Source organism: Rasamsonia byssochlamydoides, assembly GCF_041956645.1.
Source record: "Rasamsonia byssochlamydoides strain NRRL 3658 unplaced genomic scaffold VTN77scaffold_45, whole genome shotgun sequence".
NCBI classification, from domain to species: domain Eukaryota; kingdom Fungi; phylum Ascomycota; class Eurotiomycetes; order Eurotiales; family Trichocomaceae; genus Rasamsonia; species Rasamsonia byssochlamydoides.
The window spans coordinates 67,172-90,714 of NW_027192428.1; the positions used below are offsets into that span (position 1 = coordinate 67,172).

Consider the following 23,543-nt stretch of genomic DNA (forward strand, 5'->3'; position numbering starts at 1 on the left):
AGGTGTACCTCCGCTATGGCCCGGATGCGTTGCTCTCGTGCCAGTTCTGCACTCCGGACAACCTGCAGTCGTATCTGCTGTTCTATCTACCGTTGAATACGTTGGTACCGCACCTCTTCCACTTGCTGATTGTTGGCCTGGTCACCTCAGCACCGTTCGCTGGTCCCGAGGCCGCGCGATGGCGGAATAAATTCACCTTCGCCGGTCTGGTTCTGGCCGCCATCGATATCTACATCATGGCCACCTATGATCCGGTGGCATCAGCTTCGCCAGCGGTACGAGCGAACCAGGTGCCCCCTCCAAGTCTCTATCACAACATCAGCCTCCTGCGCCCTCTGGCGTTTACGATCTTCGACAGCGTCTGCTCTGTCCTGATCTACCTGTCTGCTACCAACCGTCTCTTCTTCAGTCCGCCTTCACAAGCCGAACAGGTGGAGCAACTGGTGTCAATGGCCACCGCTGCGTTGACGGGAGCTACTTCCAAGCTGCATGCGTTCAGTGTGACGCGGAATGCGGTCGTGAGAGACAAGACGCTGAAAGCGCGAGACGATGCGTATTGGCGCGAGGCGGTGGTCATGGAGAGGACCGAGCAGGAACCATCCGGGTCTGGCAGTATCTGGGAGGAAGAAGAAGTGGTCCGGGCGATGTCGAGGGCGATGAACGGGCAGGCTCGGAACCGCGGGGTCGACATGGCGAAGCTGGGTATCAGCGCGGGGGAATACGTCGACGGGATTACGGCTGGCTTGGAGAATGCCACCGACGATCGAGCGGGTTGAGCTGCCTAAAACTAGAACCTTCCTAATCTTGACAGGCGCATATTACGTCACGGACAAGTTGGACTGTCCATGTAACTATAGATCGTGGATATTTTTCGCTAGATACCCGAAAATTGAGAACTTCTCTGTCCAGTTCGAGGTATCTCTCTAGTCTCTATCATGAAGGGTCAAGCTGCGTGGACAATCCTGGGTTACATGAGTTTGGACGCATGTGATTCTTGCGACATCCAACACAATCTGCGCGAGCATCCAATCCCTTGATTTCAAGCCAAGACAGGGCACGGATGTACCGGGAGTCAGACCAGCGTGTGATGTGGGGTAACGCAGGCATCCTGGTAACAGGCTGAAGGGACACTTTTGAAGCCGTAAAATACCTGCTAGGAATTTGCTTAGTATCAGTAGCAAGAACAATAATATTAATAATTTACGATCGTCGTGACTACTTATATGTACTCTGTAGATATCTTTTGTTGGGATTCTTGGAAGCCGTGATGGACATGTACCACTCTGTGCCGCGGTGCTGCTAGTGCCGTGAGGGGGAAGGAGCTGCAGAGCCAGAGCGTGTAGGCGACGCCGGCTGCCATTGGCGGCTGGGCAAAATGTGACCGGGGATGCAGAGGGCGGTCAGGCCCGCATTGAAGATCAGGAAAAGGGAAAACAAGGGTCGTTTAAATAACATTATTATTATTATTGTTGAACTGCTATGCGAACTGCACCAACAGGGCCATCTGCCCGCTTTCCCACTTCATCTAGATAGATAGATCTGAACTGCTCCCAGAATAGCATCCAGTACAGTCAGTCCCTGACTCCCTGAACTCTCTGTCTGCCATCTCATTTCTGTCCTTTCTTCTCCTCCTGTCGATCCTTGTTGCCGTGGTTGTTGCTGCTTCCAAACCACGGAACCGAACCGTCTGGGTCGACGTACCGGCGGAAACACAGCCGTGTACAAGAAAACACACAACCGTCCCGGAACCACATACCTCCCACCCCTCACTGAATTCACCTGAAGTCACTCTGCTGGACCAACGCTTCAGGACGAGCTTCAGGACGAGACGCGATTGTGATTGCTCGCCATGGCCAAGGAAACCTCGTCCCAGTCGGTCGAGGAGCTCAATGCCTGCGTATCGACTCCCAGTGGCCATCGACCAGCCAGGAACGAGACGACGTTCCGAGAATGGCTGGTCGCGAACCAGATCGGTATGCCTCTCGCTGGACTTGACTTGTTTCATCCAGAGACCAGGATAGGGGTATTTTATTAACTGCGATTACAGGAATTTCTTTGACAATCCTCTCGACGCTGCTGGCGGTGCACAATCTATATCCCTCCCTTCGAGCCTATACGACCCCATTCTTCGAGATGTCCTACTACCAGCCGACCACCGGGCTCTATATTCACGGACGCGATGACATCTACTTCGTCATCAGCGCCATTCTCGCCTTCACTGCTGTTCGCGCCATCTTCATTGACTGGATCTTCCGACCCTGGGCGAAGCGTGCCGGTTTGAAGAGGAAGGCGTCAGTTCGCTTCGCGGAGCAGGCCTGGTTGCTGGTCTACTACGGGAGTTTTTGGACCTTTGGCATGGTGAGGGAAACACGCTCCCTAAGAGCAATCCCTAAGAGCAACTACTGACGGTCATAGTACCTCTGGACCAACTCCAACTACTGGGACAGCTTCAAGGCGATTTGGTCTGACTGGCCTGCCCGGGAGATGACGCCCCAGATGAAGTGGTATCTGCTCATGCAGCTGTCGTTCTGGATTCAGCAGATCTTCATCGTCAACATCGAGGAGCGGAGAAAAGACCACTACCAGATGCTGACCCACCACTTGATCACGAGCACGCTGCTCGGGTCTGCGTACATCTACCGCTTCTACAACGTCTCCAACGTGGTCTTGTGCCTGATGGACATTGTCGATTTTCTGCTGCCGGTAAGTGGCTCACCCCGAACCCATCTAGTATGCAACGAGACGCATCTAACGAGACGACTAGGCGGCCAAGATCCTCAAGTACTTTGGCTACGAAATGTGCTGCAATGTCGCGTTCGGGGTCTTCCTGCTGACCTGGTTTGTTGCGCGCCATGTCATGTACTTGTCTCTGTGCTGGTCGATCTACAAAGACGTGCCCGCGCAGATGGCTTATGGCTGCTATTCGGGTACGACCGCGGAGATGCTCACCACGGATGGATACCCTGATCGCTGGCGTCATCTATTCTCTCCGTACTTCGACCTCGACGGGCCGATCTGCATGAACAGAGGCATCAAGTGGATTTTCCTGTCGTTCCTGCTAGCCCTGCAGGTGCTGTCCTTGATTTGGTTTGGCATGATCATCCGCGTCGCCATCGGAGTCATCCGCTCAGGAAACGCCGAAGACACCCGCAGCGACGACGAGGACGAGGATGAGGTCGAGACGGAAGAGGTTGCTGGTGTTGTGGTGAGCAAGGAGACTGTCGTCGCCGACAGCACCAGCTCGGAGGCGGCATGGCGGCGGTCGAATGGCTCGGTCCGGACCCGTCGGGGCGGTGTCCTGCGTGACCAGAGCGACCGGAAGGCCTTGCTGGGAAGAATCGGATGTGACAAGCCGACAACATGATCAGTTGCAGATGCTGTTGTTGTCGTTGCATTTTGTATTGTTCTGTTGATCTCTATTGATTCTCGTTTTCCGGCTTCTATGATCGGTTGGAGTCACGTTCTGTTCTGTTCTGTTCTGGTTCGTTCTGATGGGTCAGGATTGAGGCTACACGATGGTATTTCAGTGAAACAGTCAATACCCTTGTTGTTTGTGCTGTTATATACAGGTTTTACTGGCTTATAGATAATGGGTTGTGATGGTCGTACATGTTGCATGTTGACTGGATGACAGCGGAATGAGGCGAGCATGATGACACGAGTATCTTCACGCATCAATCTCCTCTCTGCATTCATATGCTATGTACTATCGATCAATCAAGACAATCCACGAGTTGATTTACTCTTTCTGCTTTCTTGATACAATACAACGCAGTTTGCTGCATCTCTGCTGAACAAGTGACGACTAACGAATGACAATGACAACCGGTATGTACAATCCTTCCAACTATAGATTGATTGATACTATACAGTCTACCAGACGATCCCTGCATTGAACGAAACAGTCTCCCTCTTGAAAACTCCCTAAAACAGTTGACGTCCCACTTCTGCTATCATCACCACTACTCTACCAGCACGAGTCAACTAGACAAGGCTGCTGAAGTGTTTAAGAGCAGTAGGTGCTGGTGCTGTAGGACGGGTAGGTGTGGCTGGTCTGGCATTTTCCGTTGGAGAAGAGCGCGGTGGCTAGTCGTCCGTTAGTCTCTATAACACACAAGTTGAAAAAAAAAAGTTTACATACTATCAACCGGCAAATCCTTGCTCGGATTCCGAATAATCGCCTGCCCCGCATCCGGCGTAAGATCATCCTCGCAGTTAATCTGCTTCTGCCCGCCGTTCTGCGTCGAGCTGCCCGTCCAGGTATCAACATGCCACTCGCCGGACTGCCAATCGGTCTCGCACTGCGCGCACTCGTCCTCGTAGCGGAGGTACTTCTTCAGATACGGCGCGTACACGATCTCGCACACCTTCAGCTCCCCCGATGCAGTGGCCATGGTCAGCGGGTCGTCGTAGGTGCCTGTACCGCCGGCCTCGGAGCGGCCGCATTGCGTGTAGGCGATGCTTGCCCCGGGGGGAGAGTTGTCTGGGTAGCCGTAGAAGGTCTGCTGGACGTTTTTCTGCACTTTGCAGGCGGCAGAGGAGGAGTCTGTCAGGGGGGAGGCGGTGGCGGCAGCGATGACCGCGAGGATGGCAGCGAGGGTGGTCTTGGAGGGCATGTTGATGTCGAACAGAATTCGAATTGGAATTAAAAGTGGAATTGAGGTGTAGTTTAAGTATTGATGTAGATAGATATACACAATTGCAATTGAAAGAAATGCGATGCGATGCGATGCGATGCGATTAATGTCCGTCAGAAGGAGAGATCTTCAGGTCTTTATATAGATACGATATACACCTTCTGAACAGTAGACAGATCTAGATCTAGACACAGACACAGACACAGACAAGCAGAAACAAAACGAAACAGGTCCTCCGTACGGAGTGCTCCATACTAGGAGTGAGTCTAGGTCAGACAAACTTCGAGAAAGTCCATCCACGCGTGGGGCGCAAAAACCGCCCCCAGATTATTCAGTCACACATTGTGTCAAAGCAAGGGTCTGTCGGGTGAGTTAGGTGAGCTTAGGGATTTGCGTCGATCTAATCTAAAATGATATAGTAGACAGTCTACTACTGTACTGTACAGTCCATCATGCTGCATAATGTAGGTATATTACATGCATAGAAGGTAGCATTCCCATTCAGTTTTATTCCTAGATGAGTTAAGCAGAGAAGGAGTGTTGTTATCTAGGTATTGTCGATCGACGATCAACACTGACTGACTGACTGATTGACTGACGAAGGAAGAACAAGCCTTCTTTCTAGAAGGTTAAGCTAGGTACGGAGATAGGTAGGTCCCCCGGATTTGCCGGACGAAGATCTTTCTTACTATCTTACTTACCTCCTAGGGTAGCAATTGCGAATAGGTGCCTGGTGCGATCTGCTGAGTCCTGACTAGTAGTTAGTCCTGCTGTAGGTAAGCACCTGGGTCCCTAGGTAAGCAGGTACCTGGTAAGTAAGCCTGTAAGGTACCATGCATTAGGTTAGGTTGGACGTGTTAAACCAATAGTAATGCTGCTTCTGATCATGGAGACAGGATCAAGGATCGGAAGCCCCAGAACTTTAAAACGTGAAAGTCTTATTATCACGGTGGGGCTGGAAGCCTGAAAGGAAACAAGAGTTACAAGAGACAAGAGACAAGAGACATAATTAGATTTAGTACGGAGTATCTACCTAGGGATCTAGTAGTATGCAGCAGTTAATCAATTTAGTTATTACTTACGTACGGAGAACCGGAGAACCGCCGGGAAACCTTGGAAAGCGCCGGTCCATCGAATCGGAAATTCAGATCAGATGCACGGACAGATAGGTGACAGACAGATAGACTGCGAGTCTGGAACAGAGCGATGGTTTCGTTAGTGGAGGCTGGATACTCCATATCTTAAGATGAGAGATTGGAGGGGTCGAAAATGAAGCAAGCATGCTTCGGATCCACTTGCTTAATTAATCAGTCAGTCTGACCACAGTCTTTCTTCGTTCAATTGAGATTATTATTATTATTATTATTATTATTATTATTATTATCATTGGATGGAACCTGGTTGCGGCTGACTGAGATATCTATTAATAAGTGTTCTTATTATTACTGGGGGAACCAGCCGCAGGGTAGGTAGGAAACTAGATCAATTACCCTATCCGGAAGGTAGTATTTGCTCCACCAGCCTACCCAAGCCAGTCTCAAACTGAAACCTTGGTAAGCCAGAATCTTAAATTATTAAATTAAATTCTGGACAAGTATTATGTCAATCAAAGTTCCACGATTCCATGATTCTATTCAGTTAGCCTTACGCTCAGTCTTAGTCGCAAATATGGAGTACGGAGGACTACTAAGTTCTACCTGAGTCTGATACTGATGACCTGCATTAATATTATCATGAGTGGTTAGTACGGGGTATAGTGGTTACTGTTGCCCAGCCACGCATTTACTATTGTTTTTATCTACCTAGGCACTCCATACTCTGTTCTCTACCTAAGTATCTTAGGAGTCTGCCCACCTGACCAGTGACCAGGTTGACCAGGATTAGACAGCAGTAACCTAGCTAAGGAATTGGTAGTGTCCATCTGGAGCACTCTTCTGAGGTCAGGTGACAGAATTGGAAGTTTATGTCCAGGTAGCTGCAAGACTTAAATCTATTTTCATTCATTCATTCATCCATCCATTCATGGACAGAAACATGCTCACATGCATTTACACACTGACATGGTGACACAGAAACTTTTTGAAAAAGCTACAGTAGCAATTTCATTGATAGAATGAATGTATTATACTACATAGGTGGGTAGATAGATGGATTGATTCATTTATATACACACCTTGTTGGTCTGTTCGTTCCTTCGACAATACGATATAAAATCTGAATTCTACATCTGACAGGTCAGGTCAGGTCAGGTCACTTAAGAGATGAAAAGAAAGGAAAAAGAAAACAAAAGTAGAATTTATTAAGAGAGAGAGTCAGTCTTGTTTTGTGGATTGTCTAATAAATGCCCTGTTCTAATATCTAATGTCTTGTTGCCAGTATATTTAGGAAGTTATTAGATTGTTTGCAATCTGGCTGTACAGTACTTACTGTATGCGAAGCTGGCAACTACAGTACAGTACCTCCGCAAAAAGGTAACTTCTTAATTAAATATTTCTCCACGAATTTCTATGATACCCCTCTAATTTTTTTTTATTGAAAAAAAAAAGATATGGATAATTACTAAATTCAAAAAAAACTTTGAGGGTTTTGCTTAGTCATAGATAACTTTGATTATATTTATAACTTGAATTTTTACCTCCTTAGTTATATTATAAAGTTGGCACATACTATACAGATTTACCATAAATAGAAGATCTATTAACTAGTTCTTTTATATTTTTTATTTTTTTTTTTCAATTTCATTAAACAATAGCTATTTAATATGTATTATGATACTGATTTTTATGTACAGTTGCTAGAGAATATTATTCAGTTCTTCGTAGCTAAAATATGGAATAACCCTAACCTATACACATATATATACCTAACCTATACAACATAGACAGACGTGTATCATGCAGACTCCACTGAATAAATGCAAACTAACGAAAAACGAAAATTGAAATGCAATGTCAACGCTGCCCATGACCCGGCAGCTCCGCATAGTACTGATGTACTGGATGCGCTGTTGGCGGTACCTTGACTTCCTGCAGCTCGTACTTGGTCGCTTTGCCCGTGCCGGGCATCTCGACCATCGGCTTTGGGGGCAATTCCTGCGGTGTCCGTGCTTTATCATAATATGCTGGAGGTCCCGGAAATATCTGGGTCGGTGGTTGTTGCTGCTGTTGCTGTTGTTGCTGCTGCTGCTGCTGCTGCTGACGCCGTTGTCGACTCCACAGGAACCATCCCAGGCCCAAAATCAATGCCAACCCAGCAACACCCCCCACGACTCCTCCCGCGATGGCACCGGCATGATTGTTGCTGTTGTCAGACGAGCTCGTCGCTGTTACCGTCACGGTAGCGAACAGGGACCCCGCGGTCGTGGTCGCCGACGACGGCAGCGTGCACTCGTCGATGCTGAAATACACCCAGGATGAATTGTAGCATGTCGCCAGCTGGGCTAGTTGAAGGATATTGGCCGAGCAGGGCGATCCGGGAATGGTGTCGTTGCCGTAGATGGTCACTATGCGTTCGTCAGTCTCATATTCACAAAAACAACAAATGCGATGACAGGGAAATTCAATTGCATACCTCCACACCCCGGGTCCAGCTCAACAACCTGAAAACTGCCTAACGGCCCACACTCTCTCAGTTGCGTGCATGTGCCATTGGGGTAGCCATTGGGCCCGTTCAGCGACTTGTATGAATCCTGGCAGTTGTCGTCCGTAAAGGTCGCGATGATGGTCGCTACAGCCACCTGTACGAGGCTGCCGGAGCAGAGAAGGAGAAGAAGGAGCGAGAGTAGAAATTGTGAGCGAGAGCGAGAGTGATCCATGTTCGATAGCATCGTTTGCAAGTTCAATTGCGACCCCAACTGGGGTGGTGGGATTGTGGAAAAGCACTGAACTGGAAGAGAACGACGGAACAAAAGACGAAAGCAAAGGCAGTCTTTCGAGTCAGACTATATCATTGGTACTGGCTAATTGAACATGAAGTAGTCATTATAATTTGTCAAAATGTAAGACGGGAAAAAAGAGAGAGAGAAAAGAGGGGCCATTCGTTGTCAGTGATGCTAAGCCTTGGATTAGAGAGAGCACAGGCCACGGACTCTACAGAGTATCTTCACGTGGCGTGGCATGGACATGGCACCGGCCCTTTGGATCGTATCTACCGAGTAATAGGCAGGATTAGGATTCAGATCCTCCTGTCTGGCAGTGTCTGCTGTCCACTGTCACAGGACATTGTGGCGAGAATCGTATTATTATTACTTGGCGCTATCTCAGCCATCTGCATGTCAGCTTCAGCGATGGAAGGGTAAGCCTTCAGCTGTTGGAATTGAGGGTTCAGACAGAATCTTCAGACAGACATACTGAGAGATGCGGGCAACGTCCAAACTCACTTTAAGTTAGCATTGAAGAATCCGCAGAGGTGACTCGTATTAACCTTGTTAGGACAACGCTGAGGGGATGGTCCGTGGGGGCCGATTGCATGAACCAGTCAGAAATCCACTCTCCAGGGATCACTTAGAGGTGGACCTGCCCTAAATTCCTTTTAAACTTAGCCAGTGACACTAGCTGGTTGCTGGATGAACCGTTCTGGTCTGTTCATTGGAGATCGTCATCGCCATCGCCCCTTTTCTCGCGATTAGTTAAGCCATTTGAACGGCTTAGAACTTAGAGCATTCACCGGATTGAGCATTGTGGCTATCACGAAGAGTTATTTGTCCTTTGTGCAGTACGAGTAATTACTCCGTACTTGATAAAATGCTCTCAAGAGAATCGATCTGAGAACTGGTGGAGACGGCGATAAGTTTAATAGTCAGACGGACGAATAAGAATTCTTGGACAGCCCTACATACCACGCGGAGAATGCAACTCGACGCGGAATTTCGAGAAGCCTTTGAGCCCCAGAAGTCGACTGGATGGCTTGATTATTGCTGAGATGAGATGAGCGTAATAATAATAATAGATTATGCTAAATTTGATTGATTATGGAGGAATAATAATACTCCCGGGAAGGGATATTGTCACGAACTAAATGGTTAATATTATTGAAAAAGGTTAATTATTAACTAGTAGGTTGAAACTCTGCTCATGAATGTGCTGCAGCGATTGGATTGGAATTACATTCTTCTCCTATGCGGAGGACTCCGTACAGAGATGAAACCGTCTCGCAATCTGTATCGAATGCAATGCCAATATACAGCACAATGCAACTACGGAGTCAAAACCATCAATCAATTTAAAAATTTAATCGTTTCATCATTTCAGGTCAGGATCACAACTTCCGCCGGTTCAACCTGCCTATCAAGAAAAAAAAACGTTTTATTCAGACTGGTTGTCGTAAGGTCATCACTCATCATCATATTACTCCAAATTCCTCGAGCTCATTCTCAACGCCCGTACCCCAGACCCCGAAAACGGTATAACAATAGATAGAATAAATAACCCAGAACAAAGAACCAAGAATCGATACCATGCCGATTGAAGCATTCCACCTCCATGTAACACTTATTCGTGCCTCGTTTCTCTTGATCCTTCAATCTGACTGCGTTACGACATCACGAACCCGCAGTCGCGGGGAATCGCCCTGTAGACCGGCGCACCGCGGTAGAGATCGCCCAGGATCTCCCTCCGCATCTCATCCTCGTCCCAGAGAAAGTCGTCCCGCCGATTGAGCTTCCGCCGCCGAGCAAACACCTCCGACTCGCCAAGATTCTCCGAGCCCAGCCCGCACTCCTGCTGAGTCGAGATGAACCGGATGAGGATATCGCGCAGACAATCCCACAACGCTCCCTGACGGTTCCATTCCAGTCGCTTGGCTACCCGCAGCAGCCGCGACACGAACCAGCTCCGCTCTCCCTCATCGCTGGGCTCCCCTCGAGGAAAGCCGCCGTTGTCAAGGAATAGCCACATGAGAGCGGAAATACTGGGGTTCACCGTCGGATTCAGCTGCTCGATTTCCGAATCCAGCCATTCCATATATTCGTCAAAGTTCTGACCGTGCAGATAGCATTCATAAAGCGCCACATTAAGGTAGAACAGACAAGCCAAGCACGTGTATTCATCAATGAAACGAACATCGCGGATGCCATGATCATAATCCGGAAGCGTCGTCAGCATAGAATATAGCCGAGAAGAAGAGTGAAACAGATTGGTACGACGAGTCACCATCTTAGATGGTGCACTGAACGGCGCTTTAAGAATCGCCTGTTCCGACGCATGGAGGCAACGAAAAAAGGTCAAAAAGTCTTCACAGGCGCGTAAGTAATCGGCGAGACCCCCTTCATTCTGACCGCCAGTCGACGTGGGTACGGCCAACTGCAGATCTGGCGACAGAAACTGCAGCTTTTCGGGAAGTGAGTCGGGCACAGCTCCGGTCCACGGGAGACTGGCATCTACGATTGCCTTTGGAGCACAGCTGAAATCCACCCTGTAGCATGGTCAGTTGGTTGACTCGATTCTAGAAGTGAATCGCCACGACGTACCAGTATAGAACCTGTTCCAGAAATGGACTACTGGCCCTTAGCCCCCGCATCCCACCTCTCTTTCTAATCATCAAGGCAAGACCTTTGACGTGCATCCGTTCAATGGAGGCGTCCTTCGACCATTTCTAGGCCAAGTTAGTGGTGGGACAACATGTATATTTCGGTCTGTATATACCTCTATGACAGCCATCGTCGCTACGGCATAGATGGTTCCGTCATGCGGACCGTCAGCAGTAGCTCGGATCTGCTTGTTGATCAATTGCAGAGATTGTACTTTATGTGCCAGACTCTGCACAGACTCTGATCGGCCCTCCACGCTGGCCAGATGTTTGGAGGCAATAGCCAGCATCGCCTGAAACGGAAGCCTATCTTGGAGGGCAAATTTCCGAAAGATCTCCATTATCGGGTTCTTCTGATTTGGTCCCGACAGTTTGTACATCATGGAGGGATAGATCACGACATCTTGAGGTGAAGTACATGTTTAGTATAAGACTATGCCTGCTGTACACAGTATGGAAACCCGACCAACAAGGCCAAAATACATTGACATTCTGAAACAGCAGTACTCACAATGATTGATCAGCTTGTGATCCTCCTGACTTATCGATATGGGATAGCTATCAAATGGATCCCGCTTTCCGCCTGGCCCTGGAAACAGCAGAGAATCCAAGGCAGACGCTTTATTCGAGCGGACGATACGTACATCTTCCGGATGACCGCTGCTGACACCAGACACCGTGTGGTTGCGTCGTCTCGTGTCTGGAGCGTTTCGGCGAGTCCGTCCCTTCGTGTTTATCCTCTCTTCCTCATGCCCATTATCTGCGTTTTCGGCTTCTATTTTTAATGGAGAATCCAGCGGAGCGTCCACTGTCTCCCGCGGGGCCCATCCAGAGATAGCCACGCGGGACGAACCTAACCGCGCGATTCCCTCCAGACGCCGTTGACGCATGTATTGGCGCATCGCATGACGGCGGACCTGGCGCCGGGATCCCTCGTCGGTAACCAAGACAAACTCGAAGCTCTGTGGCGCCGAGGACTGCTGGCTGGACGCGGCATGTGCAGTTTGGGAGGCATCGCCAGTGGTATGCGGGCTGGTGTTGGTGTCCTCATCGTGGCTCACGCGTTCTGCAAGAGTGCTGATCGCTTCACCACCGGCGGGATGGGTCTCAGTCCCCATGATCCCATTGCCGGATGGCGGGGCGGCACAAGGGATAGTAATAGATTAGGGAAGAGGGACCCTTGGGACTCGAGCCGAGTGGGGAGCAGTCGAGCTCGTTAGTGGACAGCCCAGGATAGCCAGGCCTGGGGTCCCGCTAAAATCGCACGGCGATCTCTGGCGTGCTGGTAGGGCTAGCCAGAGTCTGAAGCGCTGACAGAAGCCTGTCAGAAGGACTGTGATTAAGGGCGGGATCTCTGGAGAGAGAGAGAATTTCGAAGTCCAATGTGCAACGAGCGCCCGATTTCCCGTTTGGGCTCGCTTCACACAGCTACACGTGACTTGTACGACATTACATCGTGTGACCGGGATAGTATGGTGATAGGCATGCAGTGATTAGCAGAGGAACTTATCTGGTGAAGAATCTAATTCATCGATGCCTGTTCTCATTATCTTGATTTGTTTGGCTTGTGGCTGTGTCGCAGCCTGATTCTGTGCACACACGCATCGCTCTGTATGTCAGAGTCCCCGACCTGCTCCAAGGACACGTTCTTCGAACCTCGTCACGATCTTAGAGCCTCAGGGATACCGTCCCAGACAGCCATGTCGATGCAGAACCTGTGTTGACGCCATCAACCCCACATCTACAGCCACAGACATTATCATTCTATCGGCTTTGATGACGCGGGGTCGACAATGCGCGGTGATGGTCTGCTCTGAAGATCCTGGAACTCGACGACGGCAGGCTTGCTGCAAGCCTGCAACTGACGGCGAATACGAGTGGCATCCGCTGTGACAAAGTTTGTTATTATTAGAAGCTAGTCGCCAGCGGCATGGTCGGATACCGAATTCACCTCTAGCATGGACAATGCCATGGCAGCTGGTTTCCTTTGCATTGAAAGCTGAACAGCCATGTGGCTCTTCTAGGTGCTTTCAACCCTCTTGCTCCCTGAGTTTTGCTAAAGCAGCCATGATCCCTTCACTCATGCCTTCCTCTTGGTCATTGCTCTGGTTTGGCGTATGTTTTGGTGCACATTCTTTTTCCGATTGTAATTGACTTGCTTCCTCGGCGGCGGCAAGTAACATCGCCTCTTCTTCATCGTTTTCAGCAGCAGTTTGTGTGGATGGACCCGGTCTTCTTCGATCAGGTGCTGTTCGTCTCTTGGCCGTTTCTACCCTAAAGTCTTCTCGAACTGCGCTGCACCATTGCCGTACTTTCTTCTCACCCCAGCCGGGAACGGAGCTGATCTGCTCAGGCTGCGCGTTTATGGCAGCTTGGAGACTTCCAAAGGTAGATATCAAGCTCGCCGCATCGGACTTATTGATACTCCGTGGCACTGTCACAAACTCAACCAAACTCTCCCTGTATGACTGAGCCTGCTGGGAGCGGATGGCAGTCGGCGGCGCATTCTCCGACGACTTGAAAAGCTCCAGGTAATGGGCAGCTTCAGGAGCGGACCAGCACAGGATCAAGGTCAAGTTATTCACAATGGAGGTCTTCGAGAGCTCCTTCAGGCTGTCCTCATGGTTGGGTATATCTACCATGATCAGAAGGATACGAAGATTGTATTTCCCGGCAAGAAGTCTGATCCGCGAATAGATGTATTCCGGGTGTAGTCGATGATACTTCAACGATAAGAACAGAGCACAGGTGGTGCTCCCCAGCACGTAATCTGCGGGAATATCGGCGTACTCCCAGGGTATAAGCTTGACATGATTGAGAATTGGATTGCCTTTCTGGCGTGCAGAGACCAAGATGGCGGACGGTGATGTCCTACTCGGCAGAGCTTGTGGCTTGGGCTGCTCTACCTTGGCTGGGCGCGCCGCAGGTTGTTGTCTGTCAGTGGTAGCCGGAGCAGGGTTGCTCACGGGCTTTTCATTTTGGAGGAGCTGGTCGAAGTCAACATCATCGAAATCATCGTCCATAGCGTCTGAAAGTGAGAAATATAGTAGTTTGTCGAATTTAAGAAATGCTGAACTGTATCATGTCTTTGGCTGATGCTCGCCTACCGCCTGCCAAGACGGCTTCACCGCCTGGGGTTCCCCATCTTTCCAAGGCTTAGTGCCGCCGCCAAAGCGACTTTTTAATATTTTTCTGCCGCTAGCTTTGGGGAAAAAAGTTGATTCAACGATCGACACTTCTACCATGGCCGAAACGCGCAAGAGGAGACGTCTCTCAGAGAGCGGCAGCTTCCAGGCGGAAGAAGCCGCTTCGACAGAAAATACTGAAAATAATCCACCTGCGGAGACGTCAGGAACTGCTTCGAAACCCCAGCTGCGGAGAGAACTGTTCGTGCGCGGCCTTCCGCTGTCTGCGACTACAGAGCGTCTGACGGAGTTTTTCTCCCAATCCTACGTGATCAAACATGCGACTGTCGTTTTCGATCCCCAAACCAAGCAATCTCGAGGCTATGGTTTCGTGACTTTTGCCGACATCGAAGATGCCCAACGTGCGCTGGAGGAGTTCAATGGAGCCGACTTTGACGGCAAGAAAATCAAGGTGGAAGTGGCCCAGCCTCGTCATCGTGAAATCGACGAGAAGCAAGGGAAGAGTGTTCCGTCTACAGAGGCCCTCAAGCTAAAGGAGGAGAGGGAGCGCCAAAAACAATTGAACCAGCCACCGAAGCTTATCATTCGTAACCTCCCGTGGAGCATCAAAGAGCCGGATCAGCTAGCTGCTCTCTTTCGCAGCTTCGGAAAGGTCAAGCGTGCGATAGTTCCCAAGAAGGGTAAAGGTCAGGCTGGATTTGGATTTGTTGTCTTGAGGGGCAGGAAGAACGCTGAAAGGGCGATCGAGGCTGTCAATGGGAAGGAAGTTGACGGGAGAACCTTGGCGGTCGATTGGGCCGTTGAGAAACACATTTGGGAACAGGCACAGAAATTGTCGGAGAACGCGGACAAGGGAGCAGAAGGAGGTGCTGAGGACGGTGCTGCCGAAGTTTCCGACCAAGATAAAGAGAACGAATCGGACGAGGATGTGTCGATGAAAGACGCGGAAGATGCAGAAGATGATGAAGAGGAAGAGGAAGATGATGGCGACGACGACGAAGATGAAAACGAGGACGAAGAAGATGAAGATGAAGACGAAGAGGAGGAGGACGAAGAAGACGACGAACGGAGAGCCTCCACAGTTTTCATCCGAAACCTGCCTTTCACGGCCACAGATGAGACACTTTACCAACATTTCACCCAATTTGGACCTGTTCGATATGCGCGCATCGTAGTTGACCCGGAAACAAATCGCCCTAGGGGCACCGGTTTTGTTTGCTTCCGGAACGTCGACGATGCAGTTTCGTGCGTCAAAAACGCCCCTAAACAGACCGATGCCACGCGCAAAGATGCAGACAAATCGAAAAAAGCTTCCACAGGAGTGAAGCATTCCATCTTACAGAATGAAACTCTTGACCCTACCGGGCGCTACACGATGGAGGATCGTGTCCTGTTGGTAACTCGTGCAGTGAGCAAGTCAGAGGCGGCGAAACTGGCAGAGGAGGGGGCCTCGCGCCGTTCGGCTCAGGAGAAGGACAAACGCCGCCTCTTTCTCCTCAACGAGGGCACGATTCCTCCCAACTCGGAGCTTTACAAGAAGCTTGCGCCGTCAGAGATCAAGATGCGCGCCGACAGTCTCAAGCAGCGACAGACTCTCATCAAGAACAATCCTTCGCTCCATCTCAGCCTAACCCGTCTTTCAGTCCGCAATATCCCACGACAAATATCCTCCAAGGACTTGAAACAGCTAGCCCGACAAGCCGTCGTGGGATTTGCCAAAGATGTCAAGGAGGGTCTCCGTCAGCCATTGTCTCCGGAGGAGATGCGTCGAGGCATCGAGGAGACGAGAGAGGCCGATAAGCAGCGGAGGCGGAAAGGCAAAGGCATAGTGAAGCAAGCAAAGATCGTGTTCGAGGGTCGAGACGGCAGCAAGATCAGCGAGAAGAGTGGAGCGGGGCGGAGCCGAGGTTACGGCTTTATTGAGTATTACAATCATCGGCATGCTCTCATGGGACTGCGGTGGCTCAACGGTCATGCGGTGGAGTCGCGTTCTAAGGACGGGACGGTCGAGAAGAAGAAGCGTCTCATTGTCGAGTTTGCCATTGAAAACGCGCAGGTTGTCAAGCGCAGAAAGGAATTCCAGGAGAAGATGCGCAATCTGAGCAAGGCTCAGAAGAGGGATCTTGCTCAGAAGAAGGATAACAAGGCCTCGAACGAGGCCAAAGAGGAGACTGCATCCTCTGACCAACCGAAGAGAGGGACGAAGCGGAAGAGATCGGCCAGTCGCGACGGAGGAAAAGCAGACAAGAAGACAAAGACAAAGGACGGCGACGGCAAAGGTGCGGGCGATGACCAGGAGGAGAAGAACAAGCTGGCCAAGAGAAATCGGATCATTGCCAGGAAGCGCATGCAGAGGAAGATGCGGAAGGGCAAAGCTTGATGTACTGTACATGTACAGCCGGGGTTTGTTTTTTTTTCAATTGGGGTGAATTACCAAAAGTTGATATGATAGGGCAATTCTGTAGGTAATTACGACATAAATTTTGCGCTTGTATGTATGTATGTAGATATGTATATACGTGTATATCCAAGCATTATTTTTTCCCCTGCTTCATAGAGATATTATATTCACAGGATATCAATCTGCCGCATCATGCTGCATCATATAGTCGTGTCTATCGTTCAATTGAGTTGAGCTGATTCGTTTATTTGTTGGTGGCGCCCTGCACCTGCCCCACGATATTGTAGCGCTTGCTGAAGAACGTAAACCAATCGTCCAGAACCGCCTTCTCCTTCTCATCCAGATCGTACCAGTCCGGTCGGCAGTCTTCGGGTTTGAGGGACGATTTGGCCAGCGCGCGAGAGGGATCCTTGCCGGCGAAGACTGCCATCGCATTAGCTTGGAGCAGGTAAAAATGGAGGTGAGGCGATATAAGTACCGTGATATTGACCCTGAGGGCCATATGCAGGGTTCTTGCTGACGTCAAAGACAGTGCCTTTGATAGCGACGAGGGTGGGACGGTTTGGATCCGTTCCTGCGGTCGAAATCGAGTTATTTGACAATGTCAAAAAAATCGACAATTCGTTTTAGGACGGAAAGGCGGAACAGGAACAGGAACAGGAACCGAACTAGACGAGACTTAGATCCATACCATCGCATTTCGACAGCTCTTCCATCGTTATCGGGTCATCTTTGGGAGGATCCAGCTGGACGGGCTGCTTGGGCTCGAAGCGCTTTCGTTCTTCGGTCATTGCGATAAGTATATATGTTGCAGAACAGGATGATTATTCCAATGCCAGGAGCCTGGACTGATTGGGTCTGAAATGTTGATCGAGTAGGTTGATTGATCGATTGCGCCTTGTTATTATTTTATGATGACTGGCGGGGTTGAAAGATGGGGTTAGGTCCGTTAGGCATAGGGATGTGTGCTGATAAAATACCGTTTGGAAAATTACCGTACCAACAGTAGACCGTGGAAGGCCCTTAGGCGGAAGTGGTAATTACAGTAAATTACCGTTATAGGGTATGACGTTTTCCCTACCCCGCGTTCCCCATTCAACCAGCACCGGCACCAGCTGTACTCCGTATCTAGCGGGCCATCCATGCAGTGATCTAGATGTAGGTACTAGATACCTAGGTATAATAAGCCAGGAAGATGTCTCATCTAAAAACACGTAACTACAGTAGTGTTTTCCTCCAACAATTGATTTCCAACCATTTACAGCCAATAATATCATAGAGGTAGAGGAAGAATGTTAGGGCTCGTAGGAAGCCCCTTTTACTGTACAAAGAGAGCCCAGTCTCTCCTCTTCTTCCTCTCCTTTTCTTTCCTGAGCTTATCCTTTGTATACTGTACGTGCATTGTACTCCGTACAGAGTATGTAGGAGAGGTTGTTGAGAATGGCACTAGCACAGATGGAGATGGTGTCTCCTAGGGAGATTATGCCTAGAATCTAGATCCTAGGGGGTTCACTATCTTCCCGACATCTCCTTTGTTGTACGGAGTACATAATTTTGGATCATGGGTATGTAATGATCGCTTTGTTTGCAAACGCTGGCAATTCCACAATTATGATCGACCTACCTATTCCTAAAGGAGATCTACATCCCTGTCAAGTGGATTGCGGCGTGTTGAATCAATTGTCCATAACAGAGTACCTATGTTACAGCCTCACAGGTGACAGGAAAGGGGCATCCGGATAAATCCCTATAGGTCGGTTTCTTCTGCTTCTGACTCGTATAGTGGTATGCTTTGGCCTCCAATGTAGTGCATCGATCCTATCCGGGTCTAGCTAGCTTGGTAGTTATGATATTGGGTTATTGATGTTGGGATATGACATCCTCAACAGCCCTACTGTACAGTAGTATATATAGCCAGCTAGGTATCTCGTCGATTATACTGAGAATCAAGCCATTCGCATTCGTTCCTACTCAATTCAACTCTCAGTTCAACAACAATAACAAGAGACTGATTGAGGCATATCTCCTCTCATCTTTCGCAATTCAGCATCAGCAGATAATTCTCATACTGTACCAAGCTTGTCGCAACTCATCGCCAAATCAAATCAAGCCAAGCCTTTGCTTCTCTTGTCGATATGCGTCCAACAATGCTTTATCCAATTTGGATTGCCATGATGGCGATGGGAACTCTCAGTGGTGCTCTCGATTCCATTTCCGACCAGAGGGTGGACATCGATGAAGTTCTGAGCCCGAAGACAAAACTTGAAGCTGTAAGTTCTAGGATAACTTGGGAGAAGTTAGCAATTACAGCAGCAGCACATGTTGTTGTCGTTATTGTTGTTGAGTCATAGCTTAACTAACATGATAATCTCCAATACCTACCTATAGCGAGACACATGTGCCAGTGGTTTGCATGAGGTAGATTTTTGTGGCGGTCCTGTCTGTGTAGACAGTAATGGTGATTTGGATGGTGGTCCTCCCCTTCGCTGTGTTTCTTGTAATGACGGCTCTATGGGTATTCTTTGTGATGGTGACTGTGCTGTTGTTTGGAATTCCCATGCACCTCCGGGTCAGCCTTTTTGTAAGTAGGCACTTACATGCGCACAGCTTTTTTCGCCAAAATTCTGGTTGTTGTATGTTTGTGATTAGAGCGTGAGTCATTGCAGGAGTGTCTTCTTCACTTCTCGCTGATCTCTTTGCCATATATGTATATATAATGAGTTTAATATTGATTTTACAGTCCAATCTTTTGCTTATAGAGCAAACGAATTTCTACTACTCAATTTTGATTATACTCTGCTTTAAATTTAAGTTAGATAATATTGAAATTTGTCAGACACCGATAAGTATAGCGTCGGGAATTCTTTAACAGATATCTATATGTATGTACTATACTATTTGTATTGATATGGGGTCTACTTTTTTTTTTGCCTATGAATGCTGCAGTAACTCTGATGTACTTCTTGCCTTTAGCCTAGTATCCTCAAGGTCATCTGACTTACATACAGACTCGGGTACCTAAGAGAGGTGGTCAGAGGTCTCCAAGGGCGGTTATCAGCGGCCTTGCTAGTGTCATCTCAATGGATGAGATGATATCACCTGATCTCATCATTCTCGACAAACAATATTACGCCAGTTAATTAATAATAATGGTCAGAGCAGTTGATCAATCACAATATGAAGCTTTGGCAGCTAATAGCTTTTTTTTTCTGAGAGTGCGATAAGAGGAAAAATAAGCATGACTACATAACCCAAGACAAGAAAAGATCTATTGAGCGATATCTATACAGTACAATAGCGACATTGCCTTTTTTTTTCTTTTCGAGTATATATCTATCCACCCTGCTTCTCGGATTATCCACGCCTGCAGACAGTAGAGCAGGGCTCATAATCTCCGCTCTTGAAACTGCCTCGAGTTGACTGTCAGTATCCACGAGAGCAAGCAACTCTCACGTGTTTCACCATGGCTCTTCCTGCAGCAGAAAAATCTCCTACCACCACTACTACTACCACTACCACCGCTATTTCTGATTCGAACACACCTAGCAGAGATAACCCTCCCGGTTCGTCTAACCAAGAGACATCCGTCTCCTTAACTATATACCCAATAACCATTCCATTCCCAGATGAGGGAAGAAAGCAAAGATAACGATGCCAAAACAGGTCCTCCTCCGACGTTGCCTGAGATTTCGCATTTCCTGCATTTTGAAGACAATGCCTGCTTTTTCGCTCCTACTATATCTACAACAACATCTACAATAACAACGAAGGCAGATGCAGGTGCAGATGCAAGTGCAGGTCATGATTATCGGCGGCAGGAGAGAGGGGACAGCTCAGGCTCTTCTGTTACGACCACCACAAGTGATGTGTCTGTTGGAAAGGGTACCTAGATAGGTGGAACCATTAGGTTGGGTTAGGTTAGGATCCAACAGGGAAATAGTAATAACGACAGAAGCAAGAGATTGAAAAGGGAAAAAGAAATTTAAAAAAAAAATTGTGGTGGTGAAGGAATCATGAAATCGTTTTATTGTTCAGATTGATAGGTATAATGATCATTCGCATAAATAAATCAGTATATTGACAACTCCGGTATATGCGATAACATGATATCTATGCATCGTATGAGAACGCCACCTTCGGTCGGAAATCCGTCTTCCAATCTTACTCCAAGCCAAAAAAAATCACCAGGAAGAAGAACCGCTCAAGAACTCCACCCTTCGAATTCGTCTGAATCATCACGCTGATGTACCCTCACCCGCCTGCGGCTTCTCACCAGGTTGCACCCCTGCGGCTTTCAGCGCCTCCATACGTTCCCTGTTGCGCTTCCCCAGCACGCGCAGGGTGTTCCTCTTTTCGATGTCCGTCATCTTGTCCCAGTTCGCGATGCGGCTCATGGTGCCATCCTGATTGACGACAACAGGCCCGAGGTGGTCTAGTGAGATGGTGCTTCCTCCGCCGCTGACATCGAGCTTCGAGACATCATCGCCCGCCTCCGGGGCCGGGAGACCTAGCGTGGGGCGTTGTTGCTCCTGCTGTTGCTGTTGCTCCTGCGGTTTCTCGGCGTTGTTTTGAGGAGTAGTCGAGGAGGAGGCGTCGGAAGACATGGTGCGTTTTTGTTGTTGCTGAAGACTCGTAGGGGTAGCGCGGACGGCGGCGGACGATGACGATCGGAGCAGTGGATGCAGACGTGCCGCTGCACGGTAGACGCTGTGGTACATGCACTCTTCTTCTTGCGATTCCTCTGATGGACAGGGATCGTCGAAGGAGAATAGACGAGCGGGGCAGGTGTTGGATGCTGCTAGAAGATCTTCCCCGGAGGGTTGACGAACAGTGGTGGTTGTGGTGGCGCTGACAAAGGAGATATAGATACACGAATGAAGGAAGAGAAGGAAGAAGAACGACACAACAAAACTGATTCTCGTCATTCGCTTGTCATGGAATAAATAACAGCTCTCTAGAAGAGGGTCTGCCGCGGGGAGGTGGAGAATACTGCCAGAGCACTGCAATGACAAGGAATGACGCCAAGAGCTCCGCGGAGAGCTTTCTAGAAGGGACGCTCACCACGTTAGTTCTATAGAAGCATATCTACTGACGAACACTGATTCATTGCTACGAATGTAGTCAATATGAACTTGGTTCTCTTGACTAATTCTTTATGTCTTTCTTTTCTTAGCCTGAATTGCTTGATTGTGTCGTTTTGACTGTAGATTACGCCTTTCGACTGTGGTCAGCGAGTCGGAGTATTGATGGTAGACTAGATTTCTGATGAGCATCACGGCTTCCAGTCATTGATATGCTGCTTGGAGGGTAACTTGCGGTTGCCAGTCGTATGATCTGCCAACGCTGTCTCAGCTAAGCTCCGCAAGTACGATACCTTGCCAAAGCTAGTATCTTCGAATTTGCACTCCTGGTAAAGAGCTCAGCTTACTCTACCGAAACCACCAATTGACCTAACGGCAATACGTCAGTACGTCTCCAAGTAGTAGTACTCTCTGGTCAACATACCGACGCCGTAATGCCATCTCCCACACCCTTGATACTGTGCCACCACCCCTTAGGAATGAATAAACCATCCCCTGCTTCGAGAACACCATCGTACCCCATCTCTTCAGGAAGAAGTGCTGGACTCCCCAAATGATCATTGCCCCAGACCACTTCCTCCAGTAGCGTCCTCTCACGTCCCTGCATCATCTCCTCACCTCGGAATGCCGCCGCTTCTCGTCCCACACTCTGTCCTAACTCCATTCTAACCCGTGTAAAGACACGCATACCTTCATCCGGTGCCAATAATCTGACCTGCTTCCTTCCTGCCAGCTGCACGAAAAGGTTCGGATTCGGGTCGCGGTGAAGGGGTGTGTACGTAGGCGGGATTCCCATCCAAATGTTTGTATCGTAGATATCTCCTCTGCCTGCCTGAGACACCAGGTCCGGGGTGGGAAGGTCCTCACGGAGACCTGGAGGCATATCACTGAGCTGGCATTGTGCGAGGTAAAGGCGCGCTGACTGCGTCTGACCTGACTGTGTCTGAGCTGATCGCGTCCACTCGAGGAAGAGACTCAGCGGTGCGTGGAATCGCTGGAAGCTTGTCTCTGTCGCGCCGGACTCGCCATCGTCATTACCCCGCTTTTGCGATGGCGGAGATGTTTGTGTAAGCTCTAGAGGTACGAAGGTATCTGCGTACTGTTCAAGATAGTCGTAGTCCAGTGCAGGAGAGGATCCGCGCGTAAACCAGCGATCGCAGGCCGGCAGAACACGGAAACAAGCGCGGGGAAGGATGGCAGGACGCTCCGGTCGGAAGCACTTCTCGCGGAATCCGTCTATGCTGGCATCTTGCAGGACGTCTAGAGGTTGATAGGGAGATGCGACAGGACGCGTGGAATTACTGGTCGAGAAGAGACGCAAGGGATGATTTCCTGCGCACCGGGGTTCTGTCCGCAACAACAGCAGACGTCGCCCCACGGCATCAACACGGTGACAGGACCATTGTTGAAACCTCATCAGTCTCCCAGTAATCGGCAGAGAGATGATCAATTAGCTTCTGAAAATGGAATGAGCAACTGGTCCTTGAACAAGATCTCATTTCATCTATCTTATTATGTGGAGAAGCTAATCCTTTTCGGCCCGAGTACAAACCTTGGGTGGGCCCGTCGAAGAATATGGAGGATACTAGGACGAAGGATCCAAATGTCGGGATCTAGATCTCTTTTGTCAGTCTCAAAATTACAAGACTGTCGCATTATCCGAGGCATGTGAAAACCACCGATCGAATACCTGCCTGCCTAGGTAATTCATTATCTTGATCGTCGGCTTGGCATCGGTTCTTCGCAGCCTTCC

At 49.1% G+C, this 23,543-nt stretch overlaps 10 protein-coding genes across 10 annotated transcripts; 3 read left to right on the forward strand and 7 right to left on the reverse strand.

Moving 5' to 3' along the window:
- Positions 1-236: 236 nt before the first annotated feature.
- Positions 237-776, forward strand: VTN77DRAFT_6033 (uncharacterized protein; the record flags this gene model as incomplete). Its single annotated transcript, XM_069422267.1, has 1 exon — positions 237-776. One exon carries the CDS (start codon positions 237-239, stop codon positions 774-776), a length of 540 nt encoding a protein of 179 aa, XP_069276435.1.
- Positions 777-1,849: 1,073 nt separating this feature from the next.
- VTN77DRAFT_6034 (uncharacterized protein) lies at positions 1,850-3,364 on the forward strand (the record flags this gene model as incomplete). Its single annotated transcript, XM_069422268.1, has 4 exons — positions 1,850-1,973; positions 2,048-2,358; positions 2,416-2,703; positions 2,765-3,364. 4 exons carry the CDS (start codon positions 1,850-1,852, stop codon positions 3,362-3,364), a joined length of 1,323 nt encoding a protein of 440 aa, XP_069276436.1.
- Positions 3,365-4,006: 642 nt separating this feature from the next.
- Positions 4,007-4,616, reverse strand: VTN77DRAFT_6035 (uncharacterized protein; the record flags this gene model as incomplete). The annotated part of the gene is made up of 2 exons (XM_069422269.1): positions 4,007-4,086; positions 4,142-4,616. The coding sequence occupies 2 exons, from the start codon at positions 4,614-4,616 to the stop codon at positions 4,007-4,009; spliced, it is 555 nt and encodes a 184-aa protein (XP_069276437.1).
- Positions 4,617-7,588: 2,972 nt separating this feature from the next.
- VTN77DRAFT_6036 (uncharacterized protein) lies at positions 7,589-8,463 on the reverse strand (the record flags this gene model as incomplete). Its single annotated transcript, XM_069422270.1, has 2 exons — positions 7,589-8,139; positions 8,208-8,463. 2 exons carry the CDS (start codon positions 8,461-8,463, stop codon positions 7,589-7,591), a joined length of 807 nt encoding a protein of 268 aa, XP_069276438.1.
- A 1,705-nt stretch (positions 8,464-10,168) lies between these two features.
- Positions 10,169-12,280, reverse strand: VTN77DRAFT_6037 (uncharacterized protein; the record flags this gene model as incomplete). The annotated part of the gene is made up of 4 exons (XM_069422271.1): positions 10,169-11,048; positions 11,104-11,228; positions 11,279-11,565; positions 11,674-12,280. 4 exons carry the CDS (start codon positions 12,278-12,280, stop codon positions 10,169-10,171), a joined length of 1,899 nt encoding a protein of 632 aa, XP_069276439.1.
- Positions 12,281-13,192: 912 nt separating this feature from the next.
- On the reverse strand, positions 13,193-14,185 carry VTN77DRAFT_6038 (uncharacterized protein; the record flags this gene model as incomplete). Its single annotated transcript, XM_069422272.1, has 1 exon — positions 13,193-14,185. The coding sequence occupies one exon, from the start codon at positions 14,183-14,185 to the stop codon at positions 13,193-13,195; it is 993 nt and encodes a 330-aa protein (XP_069276440.1).
- Positions 14,186-14,405: 220 nt separating this feature from the next.
- Positions 14,406-16,688, forward strand: VTN77DRAFT_6039 (uncharacterized protein; the record flags this gene model as incomplete). Its single annotated transcript, XM_069422273.1, has 1 exon — positions 14,406-16,688. The coding sequence occupies one exon, from the start codon at positions 14,406-14,408 to the stop codon at positions 16,686-16,688; it is 2,283 nt and encodes a 760-aa protein (XP_069276441.1).
- A 265-nt stretch (positions 16,689-16,953) lies between these two features.
- On the reverse strand, positions 16,954-17,500 carry VTN77DRAFT_6040 (uncharacterized protein; the record flags this gene model as incomplete). The annotated part of the gene is made up of 3 exons (XM_069422275.1): positions 16,954-17,132; positions 17,188-17,283; positions 17,401-17,500. The coding sequence occupies 3 exons, from the start codon at positions 17,498-17,500 to the stop codon at positions 16,954-16,956; spliced, it is 375 nt and encodes a 124-aa protein (XP_069276442.1).
- Positions 17,501-20,944: 3,444 nt separating this feature from the next.
- On the reverse strand, positions 20,945-21,634 carry VTN77DRAFT_6041 (uncharacterized protein; the record flags this gene model as incomplete). Its single annotated transcript, XM_069422276.1, has 1 exon — positions 20,945-21,634. The coding sequence occupies one exon, from the start codon at positions 21,632-21,634 to the stop codon at positions 20,945-20,947; it is 690 nt and encodes a 229-aa protein (XP_069276443.1).
- Positions 21,635-22,138: 504 nt separating this feature from the next.
- On the reverse strand, positions 22,139-23,207 carry VTN77DRAFT_6042 (uncharacterized protein; the record flags this gene model as incomplete). The annotated part of the gene is made up of 2 exons (XM_069422277.1): positions 22,139-22,159; positions 22,215-23,207. 2 exons carry the CDS (start codon positions 23,205-23,207, stop codon positions 22,139-22,141), a joined length of 1,014 nt encoding a protein of 337 aa, XP_069276444.1.
- Positions 23,208-23,543: the final 336 nt, after the last annotated feature.